This window comes from Mixophyes fleayi, chromosome 2 (genome assembly GCF_038048845.1).
Source record: "Mixophyes fleayi isolate aMixFle1 chromosome 2, aMixFle1.hap1, whole genome shotgun sequence".
Lineage (NCBI taxonomy): Eukaryota > Metazoa > Chordata > Amphibia > Anura > Limnodynastidae > Mixophyes > Mixophyes fleayi.
Genome location: NC_134403.1, coordinates 160,347,911 through 160,374,032, shown reverse-complemented (window position 1 = coordinate 160,374,032; position 26,122 = coordinate 160,347,911). Strand labels below are relative to the sequence as shown.

At 40.7% G+C, this 26,122-nt stretch overlaps 1 protein-coding gene across 30 annotated transcripts in view; it reads left to right on the top strand.

Annotated features, from left to right (window-relative positions):
- Nucleotides 1-408: 408 nt before the first annotated feature.
- Nucleotides 409-26,122, top strand: part of ABI3BP (ABI family member 3 binding protein) — a 310,231-nt gene continuing 284,517 nt past the window's right edge. For 18 of the 30 annotated variants that reach the window (XM_075194860.1, XM_075194867.1, XM_075194850.1 and 15 more), the window contains exon 1: nt 413-569. In XM_075194860.1, coding sequence (XP_075050961.1) covers nt 491-569 — 79 coding nt within the window. In that variant the 5' untranslated portion in view covers nt 413-490. Of the gene's footprint in view, nt 570-26,122 lie in introns of all 30 variants that reach the window. The other 12 variants (XM_075194872.1, XM_075194877.1, XM_075194873.1 and 9 more) reach the window with 3 other exon arrangements.

The window sequence follows — 26,122 nt, the reverse complement described above, 5'->3', positions numbered from 1 at the left end:
GGTAATGAACAATGCTGGATACATAAGTTCTTATAAAGATAGGTTTCTATAGATATGCAATTTACAGATTTTCAGTAGCTATATAAGCTACTATATTGACTACAAGTACCTTCAAATATCATATTTAATATTTGCATTTCCTAATTTCAGTATCTATTTTATCGCAGCTGTCGTTTAATAATACAAACAAGGTGCATGAGCCCGATTTAAAATGATTGAAATAGCCACTGCTGTTTCTTATGCAGCCTTCCTTCTTACACTGTTTAATAGAATCCAGAGTATGATTACATAAGCCATCTGATATTATTACACTTATGCAAATCAAATCGAACATTTTTAGAGACAGGGGATGTCGTCATGTCCCCGCCTACCTAAACTTAGCTCTGTCAAAGTTACAGCCCCTGTAACTGGAAGTAGAGAAGTTTAAACTCTAGCTACCTTGCTGTGTGTAGCATACCAGCATCTGTCACTGAGCTGGAGCGTTGCAATCATGATTTCAAGGTTCTTTTTCCTGCTTCTCTGTGGAATTATTTCTGCACACCTTGGAGATGCACAGAAGTTGCCAAAAGGCAAGTAAAGAGAAAAAAATATTTTTTTTGCATTTCTTGTAATATGGGTATACTTTCAAAATGATGTTGTGTATTCAGTCTTAGTAGTGCATTGTAAGGATAACACCTAATGCAGGGTATCCTTGTGTATGCACATAGGCATTTTAAATACTGTAAACGCTGTTCATGTTTTCTATACATGTAGCTGGAAATTATGTCATTATGTTTCTAATGTTCTATACTTCATTATTATTACTATGTGTAGCAATTTGGTTGTGTTGGTTGCATGTGCTTATTTGCATTACTTATACCTTGCCTGCGTTAGTGTGGCAGAAAGTTTGCAAAACAGAGACACTCCCCCTGTGCCTGGGCGGATCGTTCAGCTGCAATTAGCTTTTGGCATGGTACAGTTATGCAGCTACAACTGGAATGTCAAAATATTCCGGACTTAAAAATTGGTTAAATTGGTTAATTAGATGGCACATGTTTCCACTTGCATCGGATTTTCAATCCTATCGAGGAAATGTTCCCAAATTGTGTAATGGTGTGTAGGTAGCACTGGAAAATCTCTCCAGTCCTTAGGTTAGTGTTCTCATTTTCAGGAAGGACGCTGGCACCAGGAATAGTAAAGGTTTGTCATTTTTGATTGTTTTCCAGGCTAGAGCAAATAGGGATACATTATTAAAGCTGTACTGTATCCCAATACTTTATAGCAATAGGTTTTCAGACTTTGAAAACATGGAATTGGGATGAAGTAACAGAGTAAACTTTGTTGTTTTAATGTTAGATTTATACAACCAGCATTGAAAGATAATCAATGTTACAACAATTAATGTTTTTTTAAGCATACAGCTACAACCACCACAATACTGTTAAGGGTAAATTATATTGTGAAAATACAACCGTCTTGATGGTTTTCTAATGTGCATATCTGTCCCCAACTTGAGCATCTGTGTGTACCTTCTCCCTATCCAGTCAGGGATGGGAAGAAAGCCAAATCTAATTTTACAAGTGAAGGTAAAATGGAATCCTCTAAGTTGTTGAAAGATTGTTGTCTTAGGAAATCTGGTGAAACAACAGAGGGGACCGATTTATTGTATTTATGGCAAACCATCAACTTGTTTTGCATTAGTAAAACTTAGAGGGTTCCTTGTGAGGAAACAATTGGCAAAACTAAAGGTCTCATTTTCTCAAATCACTACAATCTCCAAAGCACACAGATTTCCTTTTCTTTTTCTCCCCTTTTTTTTGTAATACTTGTCAATTAAAACAGATCCCCTGTAAAACACATATGCAACTTTGCATCTATTGAGTATTTAATGAGTGACATTTAAACCAGCTTCACAGATCTCCTCTGTTTCCAATGTCTGCTTCATTTCTTTTTCTATCTAATCTGATTTGGCTTTGAAACACAGATCCATGAAGCTAAGATAAAATGTACACCTTTAGTAAATCCCTCCTGTAGATTGAATGCATGTTTGATTCCATTCAGCATTCACTGGTATAAATTAATTTACTTAGAAATTCAGCCAAATGTTGCTCAATGAACTTTACCTTATTATTGTGAAAGTCCATAACACAGCCATAGTACCCAATAATTCACTTTCCAGTTATCCGTACTGTATGTTACAACATATATATTTGTTTTACATCACATCCTTTGCCTATTTATATACATCTCTTAAAAATAAAATACACAAGAACACGCCCTCAACTCCCCTGCCCCCCTTGCCTCATGCTAGTCCTTTGGTGGAGGTCCCTACTCTGGGATTCTTGCTATTTGCTCAAGTCAGGAGGTTCCCAGTGTTTACTATTACTGGAGAACTCTGCTGGCCAGCTTCCATAATCATTTCTGAGTGCTGGGGAATCCAATGCAGGTTTAGAAAGTGATAGACGGTTGCTAATTGAATGGTCATGGTACTCATCCATTCAACCAGTCAGCTGTCATTTATAGTCAAGTGTCAGGTCATTTAATCCTTCTGCGCTTAGAGATGATTATGGAGACTAGACAGCAGAGGTACCTATGCATTATAATGCTGAATTGACAAATATGGAAGGGATAGCTGCCAAAAAATGCTGTCAAGAGATCACCTATAATCACTTTTTGCAAAAACATTGAGCACTACCAACAAACACCAGGGTTACCAACTCAGCCATGTAATAGTAGATTGATACGCATTAGATATGTTGCATGGCAGTACTGCAATTAGTTCAAATGCAGCATGTGCACGTTATACTGTACATGGCTTGTTTTGAATGGTTGTCCTTTAAAACTTATCAATGTAATTATTAAGGATGATTCAATATTATGAAAGAACCTACTGTCCTAACAGTTATACCAAAAGAAAATACAATTATCAAGCTAAAACTAAACCACAGTTATTTAAGCTAACTTGAGGTGAATTTGAGCAGAGATTATGTGGCAGCCATCCAATCAGCTTTTTTGATATATTTGACCTTAGCATTGTATTAATTATAAATTCTCCAAAGGACCATTAAGGTTGCCAATAGTGCAGGTTGAGGGGCAGTTCCGTGCAGCTATTTTCTCCTGAGGCTCCACCAATACTGTAATATAGAACCTGCAAATCTATTTTATTCACCATTTTAAAGTGGTAGAGAAGGCTTGTGAGTGGAAGGACCAATCAGAAGCCACAATCTCTTGATTGGTTTTTCCACTTACATGTCCCCTCTGTATCGTCACACCCATGGTTTTCAGCCCACACCCTGAGGGAAAACCATGCAGCCCTAGGAAATACAGCTGCACTGGGCAGCCCCTGAGAGTCCGTTCGCTGACGTAGGGCATTCACCAGTTTAGAAAATTGTATATACTAGGTGGTCAACAAACATGTACATATATGTGACCGGTCCCCATGTTTTTGGAGCTTTATTAACCTAAAAAAAAGTGTCAGCATTATGATATTTTCTGTAAATGTCCTTTTTCTGATGCAATAAATGAATTGGCACAAAGTCAAGATGCTCATATTTATTGCCAAAATTGAATAAACTAGCACACTTATAGGCTAATGGGTTATCTAAAAAAGGACCACTAACAGCATGTGAGTAATGACTGACATTAAAGGTTCCTGTGTTGAAAGCAATTATTTAGCCCCATTAGCAAGTAGAAATATTTCACCTATTTCCATTGTGACCTCACCTGCAGCTTTTCCGACCCTAATGTGTTAATGTCTGTCCTTATAATCAACTAAGGGACAGGAGGGTGGAGCTTTGCAAAATGACTGACCAGCAGAATATTTTGGTAGAAGAGGCAGCTGCCTTGAACACACTTAGGTTTGCGGCACAGTTCCTGCACTGAATACAAATATTTTACGTGCTTTAGATTATTGTCATGAGGAGTTTGTCTGCAAGTGAAGTGTACATCCGACTGCTAGCATAAACAAAAATCTGCAATCATTTAAGTTATCAATAGAATACATTTCTTGCTTATGCAATGGAGTGTGATGGCCATGGGCAATTTAGCTCTGTGGTAGGGGGCAATAAACGCGGCCTGGGTTTGTAAAACATTTCAATCTGGGCTTCATTGTTTTTATTAGATGACCTTGTAGCTTTATATTTTTTAACATGATGTAAATAGCTGGAGTTTGTTACGACCAATCAGATATGAGCTTTGATGAGACAGCGCACCTGCGGTTTACAATCGCTGCACCATAATCTCTGGCATACCGCAAAATGCTGGAAAGTTGTGTGTGCACAATTTCCTAACATGCTGGCCTGCCTGTAGTTTGTACTGCCACACATATGAACAACAGATGTACTGTATATGCAAGTACCAGGATTAATAATTCTGTTGCTTGCAGTATTTCCAGATCACTTTTCTCACATGCTGTTCCATTTGGAACTCGGCGTGAGTAAATTCTATGTGATTGAGCCCTAAGACTAATCTGTGAAATATGCTTTACTTGTAGGTATATACAATTTATACGTGACTATACTGCACAACTAGCAGATCTAGACTTTCACAAGGTGTTGCTGCCACCTGTGGTTTATATCTTCCAGTCTCTACTCTGGTACTCTTACTACTAATTTGTCAATTTTGAGCAGCAGAGAGTAGTCCAAGAATTAGAAACTTAAGGCATTCACCGCTGCCAGAATTATACAGTTAGCATGGTTACAGAGAAAATCCAAGTAACAAGAAAATTAAATACAAAAAAAACATCTGCACAGTTTGGAAATACCTAATGCTGTATCTTCCAGAATCAGCCATCATACTGTACGATATATTCTTGGAAACGACTCATGTCTTATTGTTGCACGTCTAACAACTAATGTGGCTCAGTTGCTGCCAAACTGCGGACTGTACAAACATTTAGTTGCAAACAGCTACAAACTAAGGACTGCAGCACATTCCTTTAGCGCGTATATCAAGTCAGCAAGTTTCAGAAGGATCTTGGAGGTGAGAAGTGTTGGAGTCGTAAATAAGTGCTTGTCCAATACAATTGCGGTGGTTTCAAAAGTTAACACAATAATTTATTAGCAATGCATACGCAGACATTTAAATGTGCTCCAATTGACAAAATACATTAACACCACAACTAAGCGCAAAGCGTGCATACGATTAAACATTAACCGATGCAAAGATACAATTAGAAATGGGGAATACAAAAAGGAGAAAATAATATCATCAAGACAAATTTTGGGAGTGCAAAATTGTGACAGAGGTATAAACTGAAATTAATTTTAAAATAGAATAGTTGATAAATTAAAAGACAATAGTTGTGCTCCAAAGTAAAAAGAAAACAAGAAAGAAAAGTGTAGTAAGATCTTTATCTTAACATATTCCCACGGTAAAAGCTGAAAACAATAACTCATCCTTGGGTGGGCGCTTGAGGATAAGCGAGTAGGATAGACCAGGATGCAGGAGTGACAGTCCCCTTTACCCTTAATAGCACTTGTTCACGCCTCCATTCTGTATACAGTTCTAACTTTAATAAAGACAAAATGATGACAAAGATTCCCGTGGCCCTTTTAAAAAGCCAAGTGGAACTGAGTTTTGAAAACCACAGGAATATAAATATTGGTGTAAGGTGAAGGAAATCGGATTTTAAATGAAGGATGAGCCTGGTGTGGAGGTCGAGGGGGCGTTACAAGTGTATTAGCCTAGGGCGGCCTGAACCCTTAATTAGCCCTGAGTAGCCCATTAACAAAAAAGTGCAGGGAGTGAGCAGTGGTGTAGCGGGAGATTATGTGCAGTTTTAGATACGTATTTTCTAACTTAAGTTTCTGACCAGGAAACCACTGTTATAAAGTGAGGATGCGCTTAATCAGCATAAGATTAAAGAAAATGAGGATCGCTGTCCTGTCACACCATAACTATTCCATTATCATAAGCTACATACAGTGCTTTGGCAGCAGAATAGCTATGATGTGACAGGAGAACAGCTTAAGGCCTGAATGAGTCTATCTTTGCTTTAGAATGCCATGATTTACTGGTGAGAAAATTTCTGCTTTCCGAAACGCCCATCTGATGTTGCCCTTAGTCTGATGTAACTTAGTAAAGAATTATAAAGTGCTTGGAAGGTGTTACGTCTGTATCTATTGCATACTTACCAACCTTTGCAGCCAGCTGTCCGGGAGGGGGCTCCATCTTGGGGGTGTGGCCACGTGAATCGTGCCGTCAGGTTATGCCCCCTCTCAATCTTTGCCCATTTCAGCCTATCGGTAGATGGGGGCGGACCAGGTTGAAGTGTTTAGCCCTGCCCCCACCCACTTTACAAACGAGGTGAGCTGGACCCGGGATATTGTCCTGCTCTCCCAGACATTCCGGGAGAGTAGGCAACTATGATCTATTGTTTGCAATAAAGATTCTCCAATGCAGTCGCTGTGGTTCCAAAGCACATAGGTTTTAATCACAATAGTTTATCAAGACAAAGTTTGGTATGCATGCGCTTGTAAGCACTAACACAAGCTTTTATGAGAACGCTCTAGTTTCCAAAGTCAGAGGTGAACAATTTATACACAGTCCTGTAGTAAAAAGCAGTGACATCACAGACATACACAGTTACAGTATTGAGGTATTCACAGGTCGAAGGGTCTTGACCTCCCAAGAACAAGACATGGTATTGGTGAATTCCTCTGGTCATTATTCCTTGAGATTGCAAGGTGTCCTTTTTCAGATTCCTGCCTCTAGACCTGTGTAAACTTTTTTTTTTATTATTATGATCCCTGTAAACTAGCTATTTGGTGTATTAAAAGGTGATATTATTCATAACTAGTGTTCGCAAGGTGCAAAAGCAACATAAATAACAACGGAAACGTTCTCATGCGATTGCGAACAGAATGATTACAAATTTAATGTGATTAATATGTTGGATACTTTAATTAACTTTTTCACCACATTATGTTTAATATTAACTAAAATAAATAGATTGAACTTATTTGCATGTTTGCTAAAATTATTATTCGATTGCGTACTAATCACATCACAACCAACTGAATCTGAATCTACCCTACTTCTCAGAGCACAGAGATGCCAAATGTGTTATAGGTTATCCATTTGATCACATCAAACAAGCCTGTTTCAAGCATCTACTGAACTGTCATCGCTATACAGCTGCTGGACCCACTGAGCTCATCTGTCACTGCACTTTCCATATCTGTTCATCTGCTCACTGAGCACAACTGTGATTGTATTGCCACCTCTGTTTGGCTGCTGGACCAACTGGGCCAAAGTATCCTGGACCTCATGTTCAAGCTGTAGAGGTTGTCAATTTGATTTCTCCAAGGGGCGGTAAATGAACCTCCACCTCCTCCACTGCCCTGTACACCTTGAATCACTTATCCTCCCCACTCTCTCAATACCTACCATAGCCAATCCTTGTTCAGATATCACTCCACCATACACACGCTCGATTTGCTACATTTACATGTCTTTCTTTTGCTCACTTTCACCTCCCTTCTCTCTGAGCTCCTCTCCTCTCTCCAGCATCCCATTTCTCTCTCTCCTGATATTATTTCCCCTTCACTACATCCCTCCTTACTAGTCTGTATCCACCACACTCACCGGCCAACATAAACAGAAACAAACCTCACACCAACAAATCCTCCTCATATGTCCTCTTTTCTGATGATGACATCTCACCAAACCTCTGGCCCCATGCAATCTCCACTATCTGCTGACCCACTTCATTGCACCCCAAAATATTCCATCTGCATCATACTCCCAATCTCCTCATTTCATCTGTCAGTTCCATTTATACGCTGCTGCTAATGGAACAAATAGTACACACTGAAGAATTCAACATGAATGCGTAGACTTGCTTTACATGATGTGGCCTTGTAAAGTAGAGCCTGTAGATATATCCCCACTCATATTTGCACATATCTAGTCATTTGCTGGGGACCATACCCAAAATGTTCTGCCAGTGTCTGCACATACAGAATGTGGTGATAGGCTGAGGATTCTATCAACATTTCCAAAATCCAATAAAAAAGAATTGTTTTCATTCAAAAGTAACCAAATTGGCCCAAAAGATTGCAAATCCATCTGCATCGTGAACGTTTTTTTTGTTTTTTTTTTTAAATAAGTTTTTTGCATCGTGAAAGTTTTTAATGCAATTTTCACTGTAATGTTACAAGCCTTTGAAATATATTAAATGTTTATTTTAGACAACTGGTCACAGTGTTTACGGAAGGGGGCAATGGCTTTATGGAACATTATATTCACCAATTAGTATAGTGTTTTTAAAACTGCTATCAAGATACTTAACAAATTTGATGCACAACAAATCCTCTTTTCCTCTTTCCTCTCTGAGTCATAATCCTAAGAAAAGGCGTTTCCAAAGTAAACAGTGACACTCATTTGGAAATAGTTTTTTTGGACAAGCCAACTAGCTTTATATCATGTTATACATGTGAGCAATAATTTCAGTAGATAGTGTAGTGCTATATGCAGGCGTAAACATGGGTGTCATATCAAGTAAGTTTTTTTTTTTGTTAAAAAATAACACAGAATATCACTAACTCGGAGTTCAGAGTTCATCCATATCCTGTGGACCCACCGGTCTGTAACAATCCAGTCCTGCTGATTGGCTGGTTTAAACGAACGCCAATATTGTCATAACATCTCCTCAATGAACTTCCCATTCATCCAAGGACGATTACTGGCAACAAGTTATCTGTTTTGAAGAAAGGCCTACGTTAGCAGGATAGGGTCACTGAATGGGGTCCCTGCTGGGATAGGAGGAATATCACACATTGATCTATCACCTTTTCTGTAAATAAGTGCTTCCTTATTAATCCAGTTTTGCGTTATGACTTTTTGTTGTGAAAATCCTCTCTTTTTTAAAAAAAAATAAAATCTGCTGTATTCCTGATCTTAGTTATGCATATATTTTATTGTTTGATATAAACATAACGGGATAACAAGTGAAATAAGTAAGTAAGAAATGTAATGCTGATGAAACACAAGGGGGAGTATATTGAAATGTAACTGAGTAAAAGGGACGTTGCTTACAACCAGGCGCGGGCTGACAGGTTTCAGCCCGGGGGGTGCACAGGCGGCTGCGTCTTTATGACGCGGCTGCATCGTGTGTTACATGATGCGGCCGTCTGTGCGCTGACGCAGCCCCATCGGATGTGGCCGCCGGTACTATTGGAAAAAAAATTTCATCCACAGGGGGAGGCGGCCGGCCCGAACAGCCGTTAGACTGAGCGGCCCGGGTGCCCGCTGCCCCCCGGTCCAGCCCGCCCCTGCTTACAACTGCTGAAATATTTCCCCAAGATGTTATGTGTAATTTCTGAAGCACAAAAATGTGGGCCACACTGATTGTTTTGTCTGCCAAGGACATTTGAAGGTGCATGTCCACACCTAATATTGGATTTGCCCATTGTAAAAGGGGGATTCACCTACTTGTACAAGTCTACAGGTTTATCTGAAAATGCGGATGATGGGAAATTGTTCCTCTAATGTCCCAGTAACATACACTTAAGACCACCCCCTTCATTCATCGATATGGTGGAAAGTGACGCCCTCCCAGAATAAAGATTATGCCCTTATAAATGTACCCTCTCAACCTAGAGGAATTTCATTGAAATAACTACAGCCCATCTTTATCTTGAAATTCATGCACTTTACTTCCTATAAAAACCAGGGGCTAGATTTACTAAGCTGCGGGTTTGAAAAAGTGGGGATGTTGCCTATAGCAACCAATCAGATTCTAGCTTTCATTTATTTAGTACCTTCTACAAAATGACAGCTAGAATCTGATTGGTTGCTATAGGCAACATCCCCACTTTTTCAAACCCGCAGCTTAGTAAATCTAGCCCCAGGTCTATTTTTCTCAAAACCTAGCACAACATATAAAACTGCATGAGCATTAATTGGGTGTAAGTCTATCACTTGCGTCTCTAACTTGGGACACCCTTTCTTTTTCTAAATTTCCAAAGCAAGCACATTTACATTTTTAATGGCTACTTTTTCACAAAGGGCAGTGTTCCCTTAGACTCTATGGGGGGAATTCAATTGGCCGTGTTACAGGTAAAAGTAATGCGGCCTGCGCATTATTATCGTTATGACTGTAACAATGTGCTTAATTACCGTTATTACGGTAGTTTCAACGCCGGCTTTTGAGCTGTGAGCAGAAAGCCAGGTTAAAGTTACCGTAATAACGGTAATAGCTTTAAGGCTGCACTAATTCGGGTGGAATAGAATTCCACCCCCATGGGCATTAACTTATCTGTCTATATAAAGTTACCAGATTCAAATAAGCAGAGAGAAGCGGTCCCAAACTGTGCATATGCATTATATGCATACATAGATAGTAAAACTGTTTGTTATTGACCATTGGAATATTAATTGGAAAGTCACTTGCCGATGGTCTAGCATCTGCCTCCACCCAGGTCTTCTCAGTATGCTTGCTGCCGATAATAAGTGATTTCCAAGATCTAGGAAAAACCCTGCTTGACTTACCAGATACAAGTAATGTGGTGGAAAAAACAGTTAAGCACGTTTATTACAGGGGCGTAGGTTGGTAGTATGGTATGTGGTAATATAGGTGAGCAGTGGTGGGCAATAGAAAGAGTTCAATAAACAGTCAAGGGAATTATATATAAAAATACATATACTTCATTCTGTGCAGTATGGTACAACACAATTAACGTCAATCATATTAACTCCTATTAGCATATATACTGTACATTGCCCTTGGGCTAATATAAACAGATACTTGATGATACTTGTTAAACAAGGCAATAGCTCATGCTCTAATGTAATGCTCTCTGACTAGCTTTGTATGTGACTGGTATTTCTGTGTTGCAGATGAATGAAAATAAATCACCTGTAAGACACTTGATCACAGTAAATGAGTTATTTATCAATATTTGATACCTCGGGATTTAGGTGTCAATTTCTAATCCCAAAAAAATGGGCTGGTCACTGTGTGTGTGTCTTGAACAACTGATGTGCAGTCTGTTAACTAGCACCATCCTGGAATTGAAACACTAGCTAGGTCTATGTTGGCACAAAATAATGCTGAGATCTGGTAGAAAGTCTTGTGGTCTGAAAAGAATAATAATATTGGCCTGAATACTTATAGGTATGCGTGGAGGGGGGAAAAAAAGCTGCACACCAACCAGGTAACAACATTGAGGTGCCCAGTCTAAGTGCTGACCTTAATTCCATCAAGACCTGAAATTTACTATCCATTGTTGCAATTTTGCAGGAAGGAATGGGCGAATATTACTTCATCCCAATGTTTAAATAAAAACCACAAAAAACAAAAATCTAAAATATCTAAAAGTATCTAAATATAAAGTTTCATTAGTTTATGGTTTACTAGTATCTCTCTTTTTTTAGGGTGCTGTGTAAATGTGAAATAAAAATGCATCTATCTACCACTTCAGTTCCATCCCTTTCAATATTATAAACTTTTCCGTTTTTTCTCCTAGCACAGTATTGGGGTTAGCTTTTTTGGCTTAGATTATTCATGAGAGGGAGATGACATCAGGACAGTTTCTATTACATGTGCTAAGGTCAAAGTGCAACACGGAGAAGCAGAACAGGTCCCTATAAAAGTAAAGGTAGAGACCCAAAGACCACCAGCACTGACCTGGTGCAAAATTCAAATTTTTACTAGTGGAAATGGCCATCCACCCCTCCACCCAGCAAGGAATATCTGTAAAAATGCGTCATCTCATCCTATATCAGATTTCAATAATTTCACTATGCCAAAAAAAGACTTTATGTGCTGATCAACAAAAGTAGTCACAAGGGTGCACCTACTCCATATTTTGCAAGGAATGATTTCCCTCATGGTGACAAACTCAACCCCCCTCCCCCCGAGCCTGTGAAAACTTCTGCTTTTCCACTAATGCTGTTCCATAAACCCATGCGTCTTGGTTGAAATACAGGTGTACTCTCCCAAATAGAGACACGCGGCCATTCCATAGCTGATTTTGTACTATGCATTAGGTGGGTTGCCCTCCGTAAATGACCTTCACACTGTTCAAACTGCTATGTTGTGTTTTGTCATTTTATTGTTTTTGTCCTCATCAGATTCACTTTGTATATAGCCTACAGTTTGTGGGAGTGGCTGTAACTGTTTCTGGTGGATAATATTGAATTATATTTGTTAACAAAACTACAATGGAAGGTCAGGGTAATGCTGAACATTGCATTTTATCTTCATGTTTCATATATGAAAATATACATTTATTAATATCAGTGGAATCAAATTTCTAAGTGGTGTATAATGTCATTGTGGACAAACTGTTTATTCATTAAATAATGTTAATAAAATGGTAATGTATCAAATACAGCATTTTGTTGAAAATAGCCCTGCAAATTTTGCTGCGATTGTCTTACACGTAATACATAGATATATTGTTACTACAATACATACCTTTTGTATTAAAACTTTTCAAGTAATTAGTGTTACTCATTCTAATGTTATGAGAAATGAGATGTGTTGTCACATAAATGCTAGGTATGGGTAGGTGGCTGCATCATTGTACCTTCATCCCCAAAATGATAGGTTTTCCAAGCACGGTGGTAGGAGATAGCTACACACACTTACACATGCTATTCATTTTGCGTAGCATTGAGGCACAAATCTTCATTTTCTTTTTCCCACCCAAATAACAGATTGGAAGGTACAGTGTTAGAAGACAGACCGATGTTGGGCAACAGGCTGACCTCCGAGCCTTCACCTTCAGGCCCCAGTTCCTTCCTGCTTCATTGTCATATAATTTTTTTTATCGTTTGTAACACTTGTTTAAAATGCCTTCTGATATCTTATTAGAGATGGGTGTCTACTTCTTTGATTAAATGCATCGTTTTAACTTATTACTGAGATTAATGGTAATGTGCGGCCCTTTTGAAGGTTTGAGGGCTGCACCATGTGGCCCCCGAAATGTTTCAGGTTGCCTATCACTGATATAGACACTAGCACCACATTCACTCTACATATATTTGTATTCCTACTAAGAAGTGGCAGTTTCACATTGTAAAACTAATTTGTTGCACGTGCTATAGAGAAACCTATAAAATGCAAGTAACCATGCATGCTAAATGAAAGCAAATGAATATATCATTACTTTAAATGCATCGCTACATAGTTCTGTGATCTTTTTGTTAATGCTGAGATGACAAGTGTGATGTATCTGTTCTAATTATAGAAAGTGCAGAGCCCTGTATCCTTTCCAAAATGTCACTAAGGCATTGATGCTGCCCTCTCTCTGTTTATACATGCATGTTTACACTTGCCAGTTCCACATATCTCCAACTAGGAGTAAAGTAAATGCTTATTTCTTTTATTAACTCATTGGTTAATAGGACATAATAGAGTATATCGTGTCGTGTAAGTATTAAAGGCCAGTGTGCTATAAAGAGACATTTCACAGATACTACTTAATATGTTAGTGGAGGGCAACTGGAAGCCCCCAAAGTGATCCTGATATCACAATGAGTGCACATTTGCCATCTATCACCATCATCATAATCAACATTTATTTATATAGCGCCGGCAGATTCCGTAGCGCTTTACAGTTGGGAACAGACATTAATAAAACAATAGATTGTAAGCTTGCGAGCAGGGCCCTCTTACCTCTCTGTCTGTCTGTAATACCCAGTAGTGTTTTATTAATGTTTGTTACCAATTGTAAAGCACTACGGAATTTGCTGGCGCTATATAAATAAATGATTATGATGATGGGTAATACATACAGACAGAGAGGTAAGAGAACCCTGCTAACAAGCTTACAATCTATGGGACAAACTATGTAGCTGGTTAGCCCATGATAAGATGGTGATGCCTTTTCACCAATGTGACTAGTCAACCATAGGTTAATATACAGTTTTACTTTCTTGGAACCTTTATACTGCTGGTCTTGTAACCTGATGTTTGCCCACAGAGGTAATGTGTATCCCCCTTGTGGCACCAGGTCCACTTTTGTTGCCCCCCCTTTCCCCAATAAATGTCATATTGTCTACTGCTGGAATATGCTGTTAATATACCTTGTAACATATTTTGTTCAAGTTATTTGGTTCCGATGATCATTCTCTTTTATTATGTTCTGTTCTTATAACCTACCGATTACAGATTGCTATTTATCAACTAGGAGGTTTATTCTAAGGCTAGGTACACACTGGAGGTTTTTCAGCCAATTATTCGGCCAATGCCCTAAAAAACGACCGCTTGGCCACATATCTATTTAGTGTGTATACTTACACAATGTACGACAGTCGTTCCAAAGTGCCGACTGTCGTTTCATTTGGTTGGTCGTACTGTTTAATAATCTTGTTCCAACCACCTTCCAATCGTGTAGTGTGTATGCACTCACAATCACCATCTCTATAGAGTCATGGTCTTTTCAGCCGATGCCGGCAATGAACATGTCCTGGAGACTGAATGTAGAGAGTGCTGTAGATGGAATAATTTGTTAGTTCATTCTTTCTGAGAATTCTGAATATTTCATTTCAGAGTCACAGAAATTCGTTATGACATGTGGATAGCTATAACAAGGCGGTTAATCAGTGTGACAGGAATAAATGAATGAATGCATATTGTGCTGTTATTTTGTAAATGACTATAGGACCAGATGAAGAGCACAGATCTGAAGGTAAATTGTGTGTGTACATGAATCGCCTAACCGGTTGGACTTTCAGTCCTAGGCACAATCGTTGTAAATAACAGATTGGTCGGAAAATTCTCCAGTGTGTACCTAGCCTAAGACCAGATGCCCTCTCTACAAAACACAAACAACATGTTTGAAAGGACCGCTGATTATCCACATAAAAATGTAAAAGGAGAGACATCTTGAGAAACAGCTGGATGTGTTTGCTGAAATGTCTAACCCAACCTTTTGATTTATCCTCAAACACTGCCATCTTCCTCCACACATCATTACACTTTGGTGGAAATCTAGACACACTATCTTGAAAGAGGATTTTACACTGTGTAAATTAGGTCCTTTATGCTTTTAGAGCTACAGGAAATATGGTTTTTGATGGCACTGAAAAGATGTGTTGGTTAATATTGGTTACTACAAAGGAAACGGAGTTCTGGAGTAGGTAACTATGTATTGGGTAGGACAGTCACTCTGTAGGCCATTTCATGTGTTAGCCTACCAAGCCAATTAGTTGACTGTAGTTGTCGGGGCTTATAAGAATTGAGGCACACACACACTTGGCTCACAGCCTGGGAAATAGAAGTTGTGGTAGCCTAAGAAAGCCATCGTAGCAGAACAAGGTAAAAAAAAGGTGTATTTATCTGTTTTGAGAGTGTGGTCTAAGGTCCTCTCACTTTTAAAAAATGGTTTATTTAAGGATTTTATTTTATTTTTTTGCTTATCTCTGTATGGGAAAATCTGCACCTACTTTCTTACCATCATCTATTGAAAAACTATCTATGAGCTAAAGAGACCAGGAATCCCATATAGAAGGCGTTTGTTTATTTTTTTCCTTTTTTAAATGGCAAGTTTATAACCTTTTTTTAAAGCATTCATCTGAGTGTAATTTTTGTAGCTAGAAATCATTATCTTGTTTTCAAAATATCCCTCTGCACAAATATGGCTGCCAGTTCCACAGACTCAGACTGTCAGTGTGTGTGTGTATATATATATATATATATATATATATATATATATATATATATATATATATATTCTCAGCAATAGGTAGTAGAAGCCATCTCCTGGGGTAAACCGGTGGCATTTAGTAAAACAGCAGCCAGTAAATTATAAAGACCTAATCCGCAGCAGTTATATTGGCTATCAAATGAGCATACAAAATTTAAAAAAAAAGCAAAATAAAAAGCAAAATAAACCCTAGCATGTCCGGCTGTAACTAACATAGACCTCCTCTCTAATTGTGTGGGACCTAGTATTACAATTATTGTATGCCAAATGGCTAACCCACTGACAAGAATAGATGATTCTGTCAGCAGGTAGTGAGACACAAAGGCAGGCTGTCTCACCGATTTATTTAGGCATCACAACTGCAGCCTGCAGTTACCTAAAGATAAAGTACGAGTACATCTAGTAAGTTACCATATCAATTAATGTTTATTATATTTAAGATGCTGAAACATGACATTAGAAGCATTCATAGTGATGACTTTAATTTGGTCCCTGGACACATTTTAGTCTTTACATATCAGATTAGCATGTGAGCCAAGACAACTGTTTTCAATATCTGCAATACCAGGATCTAATGTAAAGTCTTGTTCAAGAAATTAGTGAAACTACAGAGTACTGTATCAAACATATGGACATAGATAGAGATGAGGGTAAACCATAATATTTCTGAGGTACATAATGTACCAAATGAAATCATTGTTCTCCATCTGGTCCATCCATTGCATATTTCAGTAAGTGCTTATTTACCAGTGGGCCTCTTGTGAAGCCACAGAACATACATTTACCCATAAATTATACTAAAAAAAAATACTATACTAAAATAAATATTGCTATCCAATAATTCTTGGCCCATTAAATGTCAAAATATAATTGTAGTGCAGTCTTTTTTTATTGTCTTGCGCACTATAATTTTGTTGGTACTCAGAATCACATCTTTAAAATTCTAAAAAGTAATTGGCTATTCACGATTTGCACTGCACACTTTTTACTGCAGGATTTAACTGTCAATCACTTTACAGATGTGTGGTTTAGCAGCAAGTACAGCTGGTAGTAGTAGAGCTATACAACTGGTGTTCTGACCAGTGCCAGATTAAGGCTTTGGGGGGCCCGGGGCCCCTATGGTCTAAAACTAAGAACATAGTGTCATCATTCTCAAGGGGGAGAGAGAGTTACTAACCCTATATATAAATTTCGATAACAGAAAAGGTATTGCAGTGGTACAAGTGACGCTGTAATACTTGTTAAATTTGCATGGGTGTCACTCACCGGACTGTGAGTGCTACTTCTCGTGTGTTTAGGAACCGTGGCCGTCCACCATCCTGAGGGTCTGCGCATGTGCAGCCCTTTCAAACCTTCAGTACATGTTCCTTTTAGTTAATTGGCTGATCAGGCAACACTCTCTATTTAAAGCACCTGTGGTCTATACCTCGTTGCCTGATCTTGGAGTCTCATTTCCCATGAGCCTCTGAAGGTGTTCCTGTGTTTCCTCGTGTATTCAGCTCCTGCTGATTCCTGTTGTTCGTTTGTGGTTTCCAGACCACTTCAACTCTCCTGTGTTTCATCGTGACTGCACCAGCTGATTCCTATCCGCTGCCTCCGTGCTTCTACAGTTTTCAAACCACTTCAACTCTCCTGTGTTTCATCGTGACTGCACCAGCTGATTCCTATCCGCTGCCTCCGTGCTTCTACAGTATCCTGCTCACCTCAACTTTCCCGTGTTTCATCGTGACTGCACCAGCTGATTCCTATCCGCTGCCTCCGTGTATCTGCAGTGTCCTGCTCATCGCAACCCTCCAGTACTCATCGTGTCTGCAGCCAGCCGATCCGCTGTCTCCGTGCTTCTACAGTGTTCCTGCTTGTGTCAACTCGCCTGTCTGCATCGGATCAACGCTCCGCTGCTTTCATCTCAGCTAGACCGCCTCAACTCCCCCGTGTTCTCCAGGTGTCCAGTCCAGTCCAGTTGTCCAGTCTACTACTGCTTCCTGAGTATTGTTTTCATCCTTGCTGGTCTACCCACCGTGCGCTGCACCTACTTGGTTACCGCTTCCACCCTCCTGGGACTTCGCATCCTGCCGGCCTCCAGCCATTCAGGTATCCCTGCACTTCTTTCTGACAGCCTGCTCTCCTGAACCACGGTATGCATACTTCTCATTGACTGTGCTGGTGTATTGCATATCTAGCTGGACTGAGTTGTTCTCCTCTGGAGTTCCTATCCACTGAGACTATTGCTATCATTTGACTGTGTTACCTTTTAGCCTGGATAGTTCTTGTGACTTTGTATATTTGTGCAGTGCTGCTCAGTTATTACTATTTTGTGCATATCATCGTGGGATCAAGTTCAGTGTGCCCGTGTATACTCTGCATTGCATTTACCTCCCCGTGCTCCTCCTCACATATATATTTCAGTGGTACAACTTGCTAGAGGCAGACCACTGTTCCCTGTTTCCTGAGTCACCAGTTTCCAGTATCCTTTCACATAGCAGTGGTACAACTTGCTAACGCAGACCACTGACTACCCGGATACCTTCACCTGGATTCCATTCCCTCACCTAGACAGCGGTACCACTTGCTATACGCAGACCGCTGACTCTCATCACCTCCTCATTACTTCTGGACATTCCTCCTCACTATAGCAGTGGTACAACTTGCTATCCGCAGACCACTGACTACCCCCACGTTTCCTTGTCCATCCAGTTCCTCGTGTACAGTTATCTATATATTACCAGTGCTGCTAGTCATAGACTTTCCACGAGCATTCTCTTACCATCTGCTGTCTCCTGTTCTGTGATCACCCCGCTACCAGAGTACCATATTACCAACTATACTGCTCTGGTAAGTCCATCATCTGGTGATACCTGGGTAAAGACTCCTAGTGCCCATGACAGTAAGATCAGGCCATGACAGACCCAGATTCGGAACCTACAGCTAAAGAGATGCTGCAGCATCTGGTTACCCGTATGGAGCAACAGGATGCTCGCCAACAGCTGTTGCTACAATGTTACCAGGCGTTAGCCTCCCAAGGAACATCTGGACAGAATATCACAGCTAATGTTGATGCTCCTGTGCTTTCCTCCGTTTCCCCAGTGCCATCCCAGGTGTCTACGACTTCCACGCTTCACCTGCCTACTCCGTCAAAGTATGATGGAGACCCCAAAACTTGTAGGGGTTTTCTCAATCAATGCTCTGTTCATTTTGAGCTCCAACCTCAAAATTTCTCTACTCATCGTTCCAGAGTGGCCTATCTTATTTCATTGTTTTCTGGACAAGCTCTCGCATGGGCTTCCCCTCTGTGGGAAAGAAACGATCCATTATTACAGGATAGTGCCAAATTTATTTCCACGTTCCGAAGTGTATTCGATGAACCAGGTCGTGTCATCTCCGCTGCATCCAGCATTCTCCGTTTACGTCAGGGTTCTCGTACAGTAGGCCAGTACGTCATTCAATTTAGGATATTAGCCTCTGAACTTCAGTGGAACACTGAAGCGTTAATTGCCGCCTTCTGGCAGGGGCTCTCCGATAAAATTAAAGATGCACTGACTACCCAAGAACTACCTACTTCTTTAGAAGATTTGATTTCTCTTTGCCATCGAGTAGACATGAGATTTCGTGAAAGGGAGTCTGAAAAAACAACTTCAGTTAAAGCACCTCTTCGTTCAACTTCTCAACTTCGTCCAGTTTCATCTCCTGTGATACCCATGGAGATAGGACGCTCCAAATTAACTACTGAAGAGAGGAACCGAAGAGTAAAGAATAGACTTTGTATCTATTGTGCTGATTCCACACATATGCTCAATTCATGCCCTAAAAAATCGGGAAATGCCAGGCCCTAACTAGTTCTGGAGAGGTGAAGTTAGGGTCCCTGGAGTCCTCTCCATGTTCTACGAAATTAAAAGTCTGCGCTTTTGATGTTACTATTTCCTTCGCTACCAAATCCTTCGAGTCCCAAGCACTTATTGATTCTGGAGCTGCGGGAAATTTTATTTCTAAATCCCTAGTGAATCAATGGTCCCTACCAGTGATTACCCTAAACACACCTATTACTGTGACTGCCATTGATGGATCACGTCTTATCAATGGTCTCATCACCCAGAGTACGTCTCCAGTAACGCTTCAGATTGGTGTGCTACACCAAGAAGAAATTTCGTTTTTAATTCTTCCTGTTACTACAAGTCCGATTGTTTTAGGCCTTCCATGGCTTCAATGTCATTCTCCCCAGATTGACTGGCGCACTCCTCAAGTTACGTCTTGGGGAGCTGAATGTCATCATCGTTGTCTCTCCCAAGTCGTTCCTCTTAAAATACAGCAATCTTCCATTTCACCTTCCTCACCGGGACTCCCTCCTCAGTATGCTTCATTTGCCGATGTATTTGATAAAACTCAGTCTGAACGTCTTCCTCCTCATCGTTCATGGGATTGTCCGATTGATCTTCTACCTGGCAAGACTCCTCCTAGGGGTCGTGTGTATCCACTTTCGTTACCTGAAACTCAAGCTACATCTGAATACATCCAAGAGAATCTCCAGCGAGGATTTATTCGACCTTCTACTTCTCCCGCTGGAGCCGGGTTCTTCTTTGTAAAAAAGAAGGATGGATCACTACGCCCCTGCATAGATTTTCGTGGTCTTAACGCCATTACTATTAAAAATCGGTATCCCATTCCTCTGATTACTGAGTTATTTGATCGGATTAAGGGAGCTCGGATCTTTACCAAGTTGGATCTTCGTGGTGCCTACAATTTAATTAGAATCAGGTCCGGTGACGAATGGAAGACAGCTTTCAACACCAGATATGGGCATTATGAATATTTAGTAATGCCTTTCGGGTTATGTAATGCCCCCGCTGTTTTCCAGGGCTTCATTAATGAGATCTTCCGGGACTTGTTATATGTATATGTCGTCGTTTATCTGGACGACATATTGATCTTTTCACAGGACCTGCCTTCTCATCACCAACATGTGGCAGAAGTTCTTTCCAGACTCCGGAGAAATTCATTATTCTGCAAATTAGAAAAATGTTCATTCGAGTTGCCCCAGATTCCATTTTTGGATTATATTGTCTCCGGAGTAGGTCTGCAAATGGATCCAGAAAAGGTGAATGCTGTGTTACATTGGCCTCAGCTAACTACTCTTCGTGCCATTCAGCGTTTTTTAGGTTTTGCCAATTACTATAGACGCTTCATTCAAGATTTCTCTTCGATTGCATCTCCTATTGTGGCCCTGACTCGTAAAGGGGCCAATACTAAGCAATGGTCATCTGAGGCTCTTCAAGCCTTTCAGTTTCTTAAAGAGTCCTTCTCCTCTGCTCCCATTCTTCAACAGCCTGATGTGACGCTTCCCTTCTTCCTAGAGGTAGATGCCTCTAATGTTGGTTTAGGAGCCATTCTCTCCCAAAGATCGGAGCAACAAAAATTCCATCCTTGTGCCTTTTACTCTCTGGGTCTTCTGCCTGCGGAGAGGAATTACACCATCGGGGACAAGGAGTTGCTGGCTATTAAAGTAGCATTAGAGGAGTGGAGATACTTGTTGGAGGGAGCTCGTCATCCTGTGACAATTTTCACGGATCATAAGAACTTGTCATATCTACATTCTGCTCAATGTTTGAATCCTCGTCAAGCAAGATGGTCTCTTTTCTTTTCTCGTTTTGAGATAATCATAACCTTTAAACCAGCTGCAAAGAACAAAAAAGCCGACGCTCTATCTCGAGCCTTTGTGACGTCCTCTGACGTTGAAGAGGTTTCCAACCACTCTATACTAGACCCCAAATGTGTTTCGCTGGCTGCTTCTTCCACTAAGGTGCTACCATTTGGGAAAACCCTCGTGCCTCCTACTCTTAGGAGGAAAATTCTTTCGTGGTTCCACTCTTCTCGTTTTTCTGGACACTCTGGTGAACGCAAGACCTTTGAGATTCTCTCGCGAAGTTACTGGTGGCCTTCTATGAGGAGAGATGTCAAAGAGTTTGTAGCCGCTTGTGAATTGTGTTCTCAGTTCAAGACCCCCCGCAGAACTCCAGCGGGTTTGCTTCAACCACTACCCATTCCGTCCAAGCCATGGACCCATATTAGTATGGACTTTGTAACTGATCTTCCTCCTAGTAAAAACTGCAATACTATTTGGGTAGTGGTGGACAGATTTTCGAAGATGGCGCATTTCGTTCCCTTGTCTGGTTTACCTTCCTCTTCTACTCTGGCTGAGCATTTCATCAAAGAAATCTTTCGTATTCATGGATGTCCGTCTGAGATTGTGTCAGATAGAGGAGTACAATTCGTTTCCAGATTCTGGCGGGCCCTTTGTATGACCTTGGGCATACGATTAGCACTCTCATCTTCCTACCATCCTCAATCAAACGGACAAACTGAGAGGGTCAATCAAGATCTTGAGACATTTATAAGGATGTTCTCATCAGCCAATCAAGACAACTGGGTAGAATTGCTTCCTTGGGCTGAATTCGCTCATAACAACATGTACCATGAGTCATCTTCTAAAACTCCATTCTTTGTGGTTTACGGTCACCATCCGTCTTTTCCGGAATTTCCTGCCCTCCCTCCCACCCAAGTTCCTGCTGTAGAGACTGTTTGTCAAACTTTCAAAAATATTTGGTCTCAGGTCAAAACCTGTTTAAAGAAGACATCTGCCAAATATAAGTCTTTTGCAGATAAAAAGAGACGGGCTATTCCACCACTGAAAATTGGAGATCGTGTCTGGTTATCCACCAAAAATATTCGTTTGAAGGTCCCATCTATGAAATTTGCTCCTCGTTTTATTGGTCCATATAGGATCATTCAAGTGATAAATCCAGTTTGTTTCAAACTTCTACTTCCTAAGAATCTTCGTATTTCCAACGCCTTCCATGTGTCTTTGCTCAAACCTCTCATCATCAACCGTTTCTCGGTCCCTCCTTCAGCACCTCGGCCATTTCAAATTCATCAGGAGAAAGACTTTGAGATTACTCATATATTGGATGCAAAAATTTCGCGAGGAGTTCTTCGTTTCCTCGTTCATTGGAAGGGCTTTGGTCCTGAGGAGCGTTCATGGATCAAAGCTGAAGATCTCAACGCTCCAGCTCTTCTTAAGAAGTTTTATTCCAAGTATCCGGACAAACCCGGTTCCAGGTGTTCTGTGCCAACCTTTAAAAGGGGGGGTACTGTCACTCACCGGACTGTGAGTGCTACTTCTCGTGTGTTTAGGAACCGTGGCCGTCCACCATCCTGAGGGTCTGCGCATGTGCAGCCCTTTCAAACCTTCAGTACATGTTCCTTTTAGTTAATTGGCTGATCAGGCAACACTCCCTATTTAAAGCACCTGTGGTCTATACCTCGTTGCCTGATCTTGGAGTCTCATTCCCCATGAGCCTCTGAAGGTGTTCCTGTGTTTCCTCGTGTATTCAGCTCCTGCTGATTCCTGTTGTTCGTTTGTGGTTTCCAGACCACTTCAACTCTCCTGTGTTTCATCGTGACTGCACCAGCTGATTCCTATCCGCTGCCTCCGTGCTTCTACAGTTTCCAAACCACTTCAACTCTCCTGTGTTTCATCGTGACTGCACCAGCTGATTCCTATCCGCTGCCTCCGTGCTTCTACAGTTTCCAAACCACTTCAACTCTCCCGTGTTTCATCGTGACTACACCAGCTGATTCCTATCCGCTGCCTCCGTGCTTCTACAGTATCCTGCTCACCTCAACTCTCCCGTGTTTCATCGTGACTGCACCAGCTGATTCCTATCCGCTGCCTCTGTGTATCTGCAGTGTCCTGCTCATCGCAACCCTCCAGTACTCATCGTGTCTGCAGCCAGCCGATCCGCTGTCTCCGTGCTTCTACAGTGTTCCTGCTTGTGTCAACTCGCCTGTCTGCATCGGATCAACGCTCCGCTGCTTTCATCTCAGCTAGACCGCCTCAACTCCCCCGTGTTCTCCAGGTGTCCAGTTCTATATACTACTGCTTCCTGAGTATTGTTTTCATCCTTGCTGGTCTACCCACCGTGCGCTGCACCTACTTGGTTCCACCCTCCTGAACCACGGTATGCATACTTCTCATTGACTGTGCTGGTGTATTGCATATCTAGCTGGACTGAGTTGTTCTCCTCTGGAGTTCCTATCCACTGAGACTATTGCCATCATTTGACTGTGTTACCTTTTAGCCTGGATAGTTCTTGTGACTTTGTATATTTGTGCAGTGCTGCTCAGTTATTACTATTTTGTGCATATCATCGTGGGATCAAGTTCAGTGTGCCCGTGTATAGTCTGCATTGCATTTATCTCCCCGTGCTCCTCCTCACATATATATTTCAGTGGTACAACTTGCTAGAGGCAGACCACTGTTCCCTGTTTCCTGAGTCACCAGTTTCCAGTATCCTTTCACATAGCAGTGGTACAACTTGCTAACGCAGACCACTGACCATCCGGATACCTTCACCTGGATTCCATTCCCTCACCTAGACAGCGGTACCACTTGCTATACGCAGACCGCTGACTCTCATCACCTCCTCGTTACTTCTGGACATTCCTCCTCACTATAGCAGTGGTACAACTTGCTATCCGCAGACCACTGACTACCCCCATGTTTCCTTGTCCATCCAGTTCCTTGTGTACAGTTATCTATATATTACCAGTGCTGCTAGTCATAGACTTTCCACGAGCATTCTCTTACCATCTGCTGTCTCCTGTTCCGTGATCACCCCGCTACCAGAGTACCATATTACCAACTATACTGCTCTGGTAAGTCCATCATCTGGTAATACCTGGGTAAAGACTCCTAGTGCCCGTGACAATGGGGAAGCTTTCACTGGTGAATCTTACCGCAAGCAGAGAAGTTATCGTAGGTAAGGCTAGGGGTGAAAGCAAGGGGTGATAGAAGGTGGTGCAAGTGGAGATAGGGATGCAGAAGTAGATGAATATAAGTGGAAGTTCCCAGAAGAAGGGTAGAATAGAGGAAAGTAGAGTCAAAGTAGAGCAGTATATTGGAGATAAAAAAAAAATATAGTATCAATAGAGAAATGAAAATGGAAAAAAGGATAGTAGCAGTCAAGAAAAGGGTATAGGTAATGGAGGTAAATGAAAGGATGAAAAACATGAAAGTAGAAGTTACTGGGGTTAAATTGCAGGTGAGATTAAATGCAAGGGAGAGTAATGTAAGACAGTACACTTAGAAATATAGAGGATATTTGTAGCAATAAGTAGATTCAGCTCATACAGAGCTTTGTACACGAGACCAACTTCTTCAAAATAATCTTATGAACAGTTTAATTCTAAAGCAAGCTTATAAAATAATCTAAAATAAATAGATAAAACAGTATTGATGAATTTCTCATCTTGATTGCAAAACATTAATAATCAACTTGTAAGTGAGCTCATTTAACCAAGTTAATTTTTTTATTACTTAAAAGCATAGGTTGCCCTATACTGTTTTGGATTTAACTGTACAATGTCTTAATTCAAACAAAGTAACGTGCAGTATTATGGTTCTCTTTGTTAACTTGCCTGATGAGACATAATTACAGCACAGTGTAAAGTGCTCCCGGCTTCCTCCATCAGACACCATGCAGCCTGTCCTGAGCAGCATACAGCACCGCACTTCGTGTTGTTTACCTAGTGTGCAATTAGCAATGGACGCAGGGAAAGCTTACTTCCTGGTCATTACTTGGGTTCTGGACAGTGGAGTTTTTTTTGTTTTTGCTTTTGTTTGTTTTTTAGAATAAAAGGGATATTTTTAACTATCAGATCACAATGGAGGTGGTCACGTTGGCTTCTCCAGTGTGTCCTGGTCCAGACAGTCCTCAGAGAGGGAGGCCTGGGGCATTACCCCCTATGCCACCCGTGTCTTAATCCTGTTCTGGCTCTGACACTTTTCTGTAAATTAAACTCAACATCTTCAGAAAAAGAAGCAATTGAGCTTTAACACTAGTGCTTTTCTAGCTGGAGAACTGCTGTCTGACACTGAGGCTTTACTAAGAGGGTGGACAGACTGACTAGTGATTGGTACAATAAAATGTGTTATACAGCAATCAACAACACAACACAAGTCATCTTTGTGATATCCACTAGTGTTTTTGTTGTTGACAATGAACTGGATGTGTATTTTCATTGATACTAATAACATATACAGACAAAATTGTGTTTTGCACCGGTCTGTGGTACAAAAAGACACACTTGAGATGCCAATGATCTGGGTAATGCAAATAATGCTCAATAATATGTTTTAATACCCTTGGTATGGCCCACAAATTAGCTTGGTATTCCACTGGTGCTTCTAAGTGATCCACCAAGAGCACGTCATGGTGTAACGCTATTCTGCTGTAAGGGGATGCCTCCACAAATCAGAATTGTGGGAAGGTTGGAAGAGGTGCACTGTGCAAAAGGCACATGAAAGTCCAACCTCTTTCCACTTTAGAACCACTCTTTTCATCTAATAAATCTTTACTGTTTTTATTGTAAAATATTGTTCTGTTTGGTTTCATGTATGGCCTCTGGAGTGTCAAGTGACATGAGGAATCCTT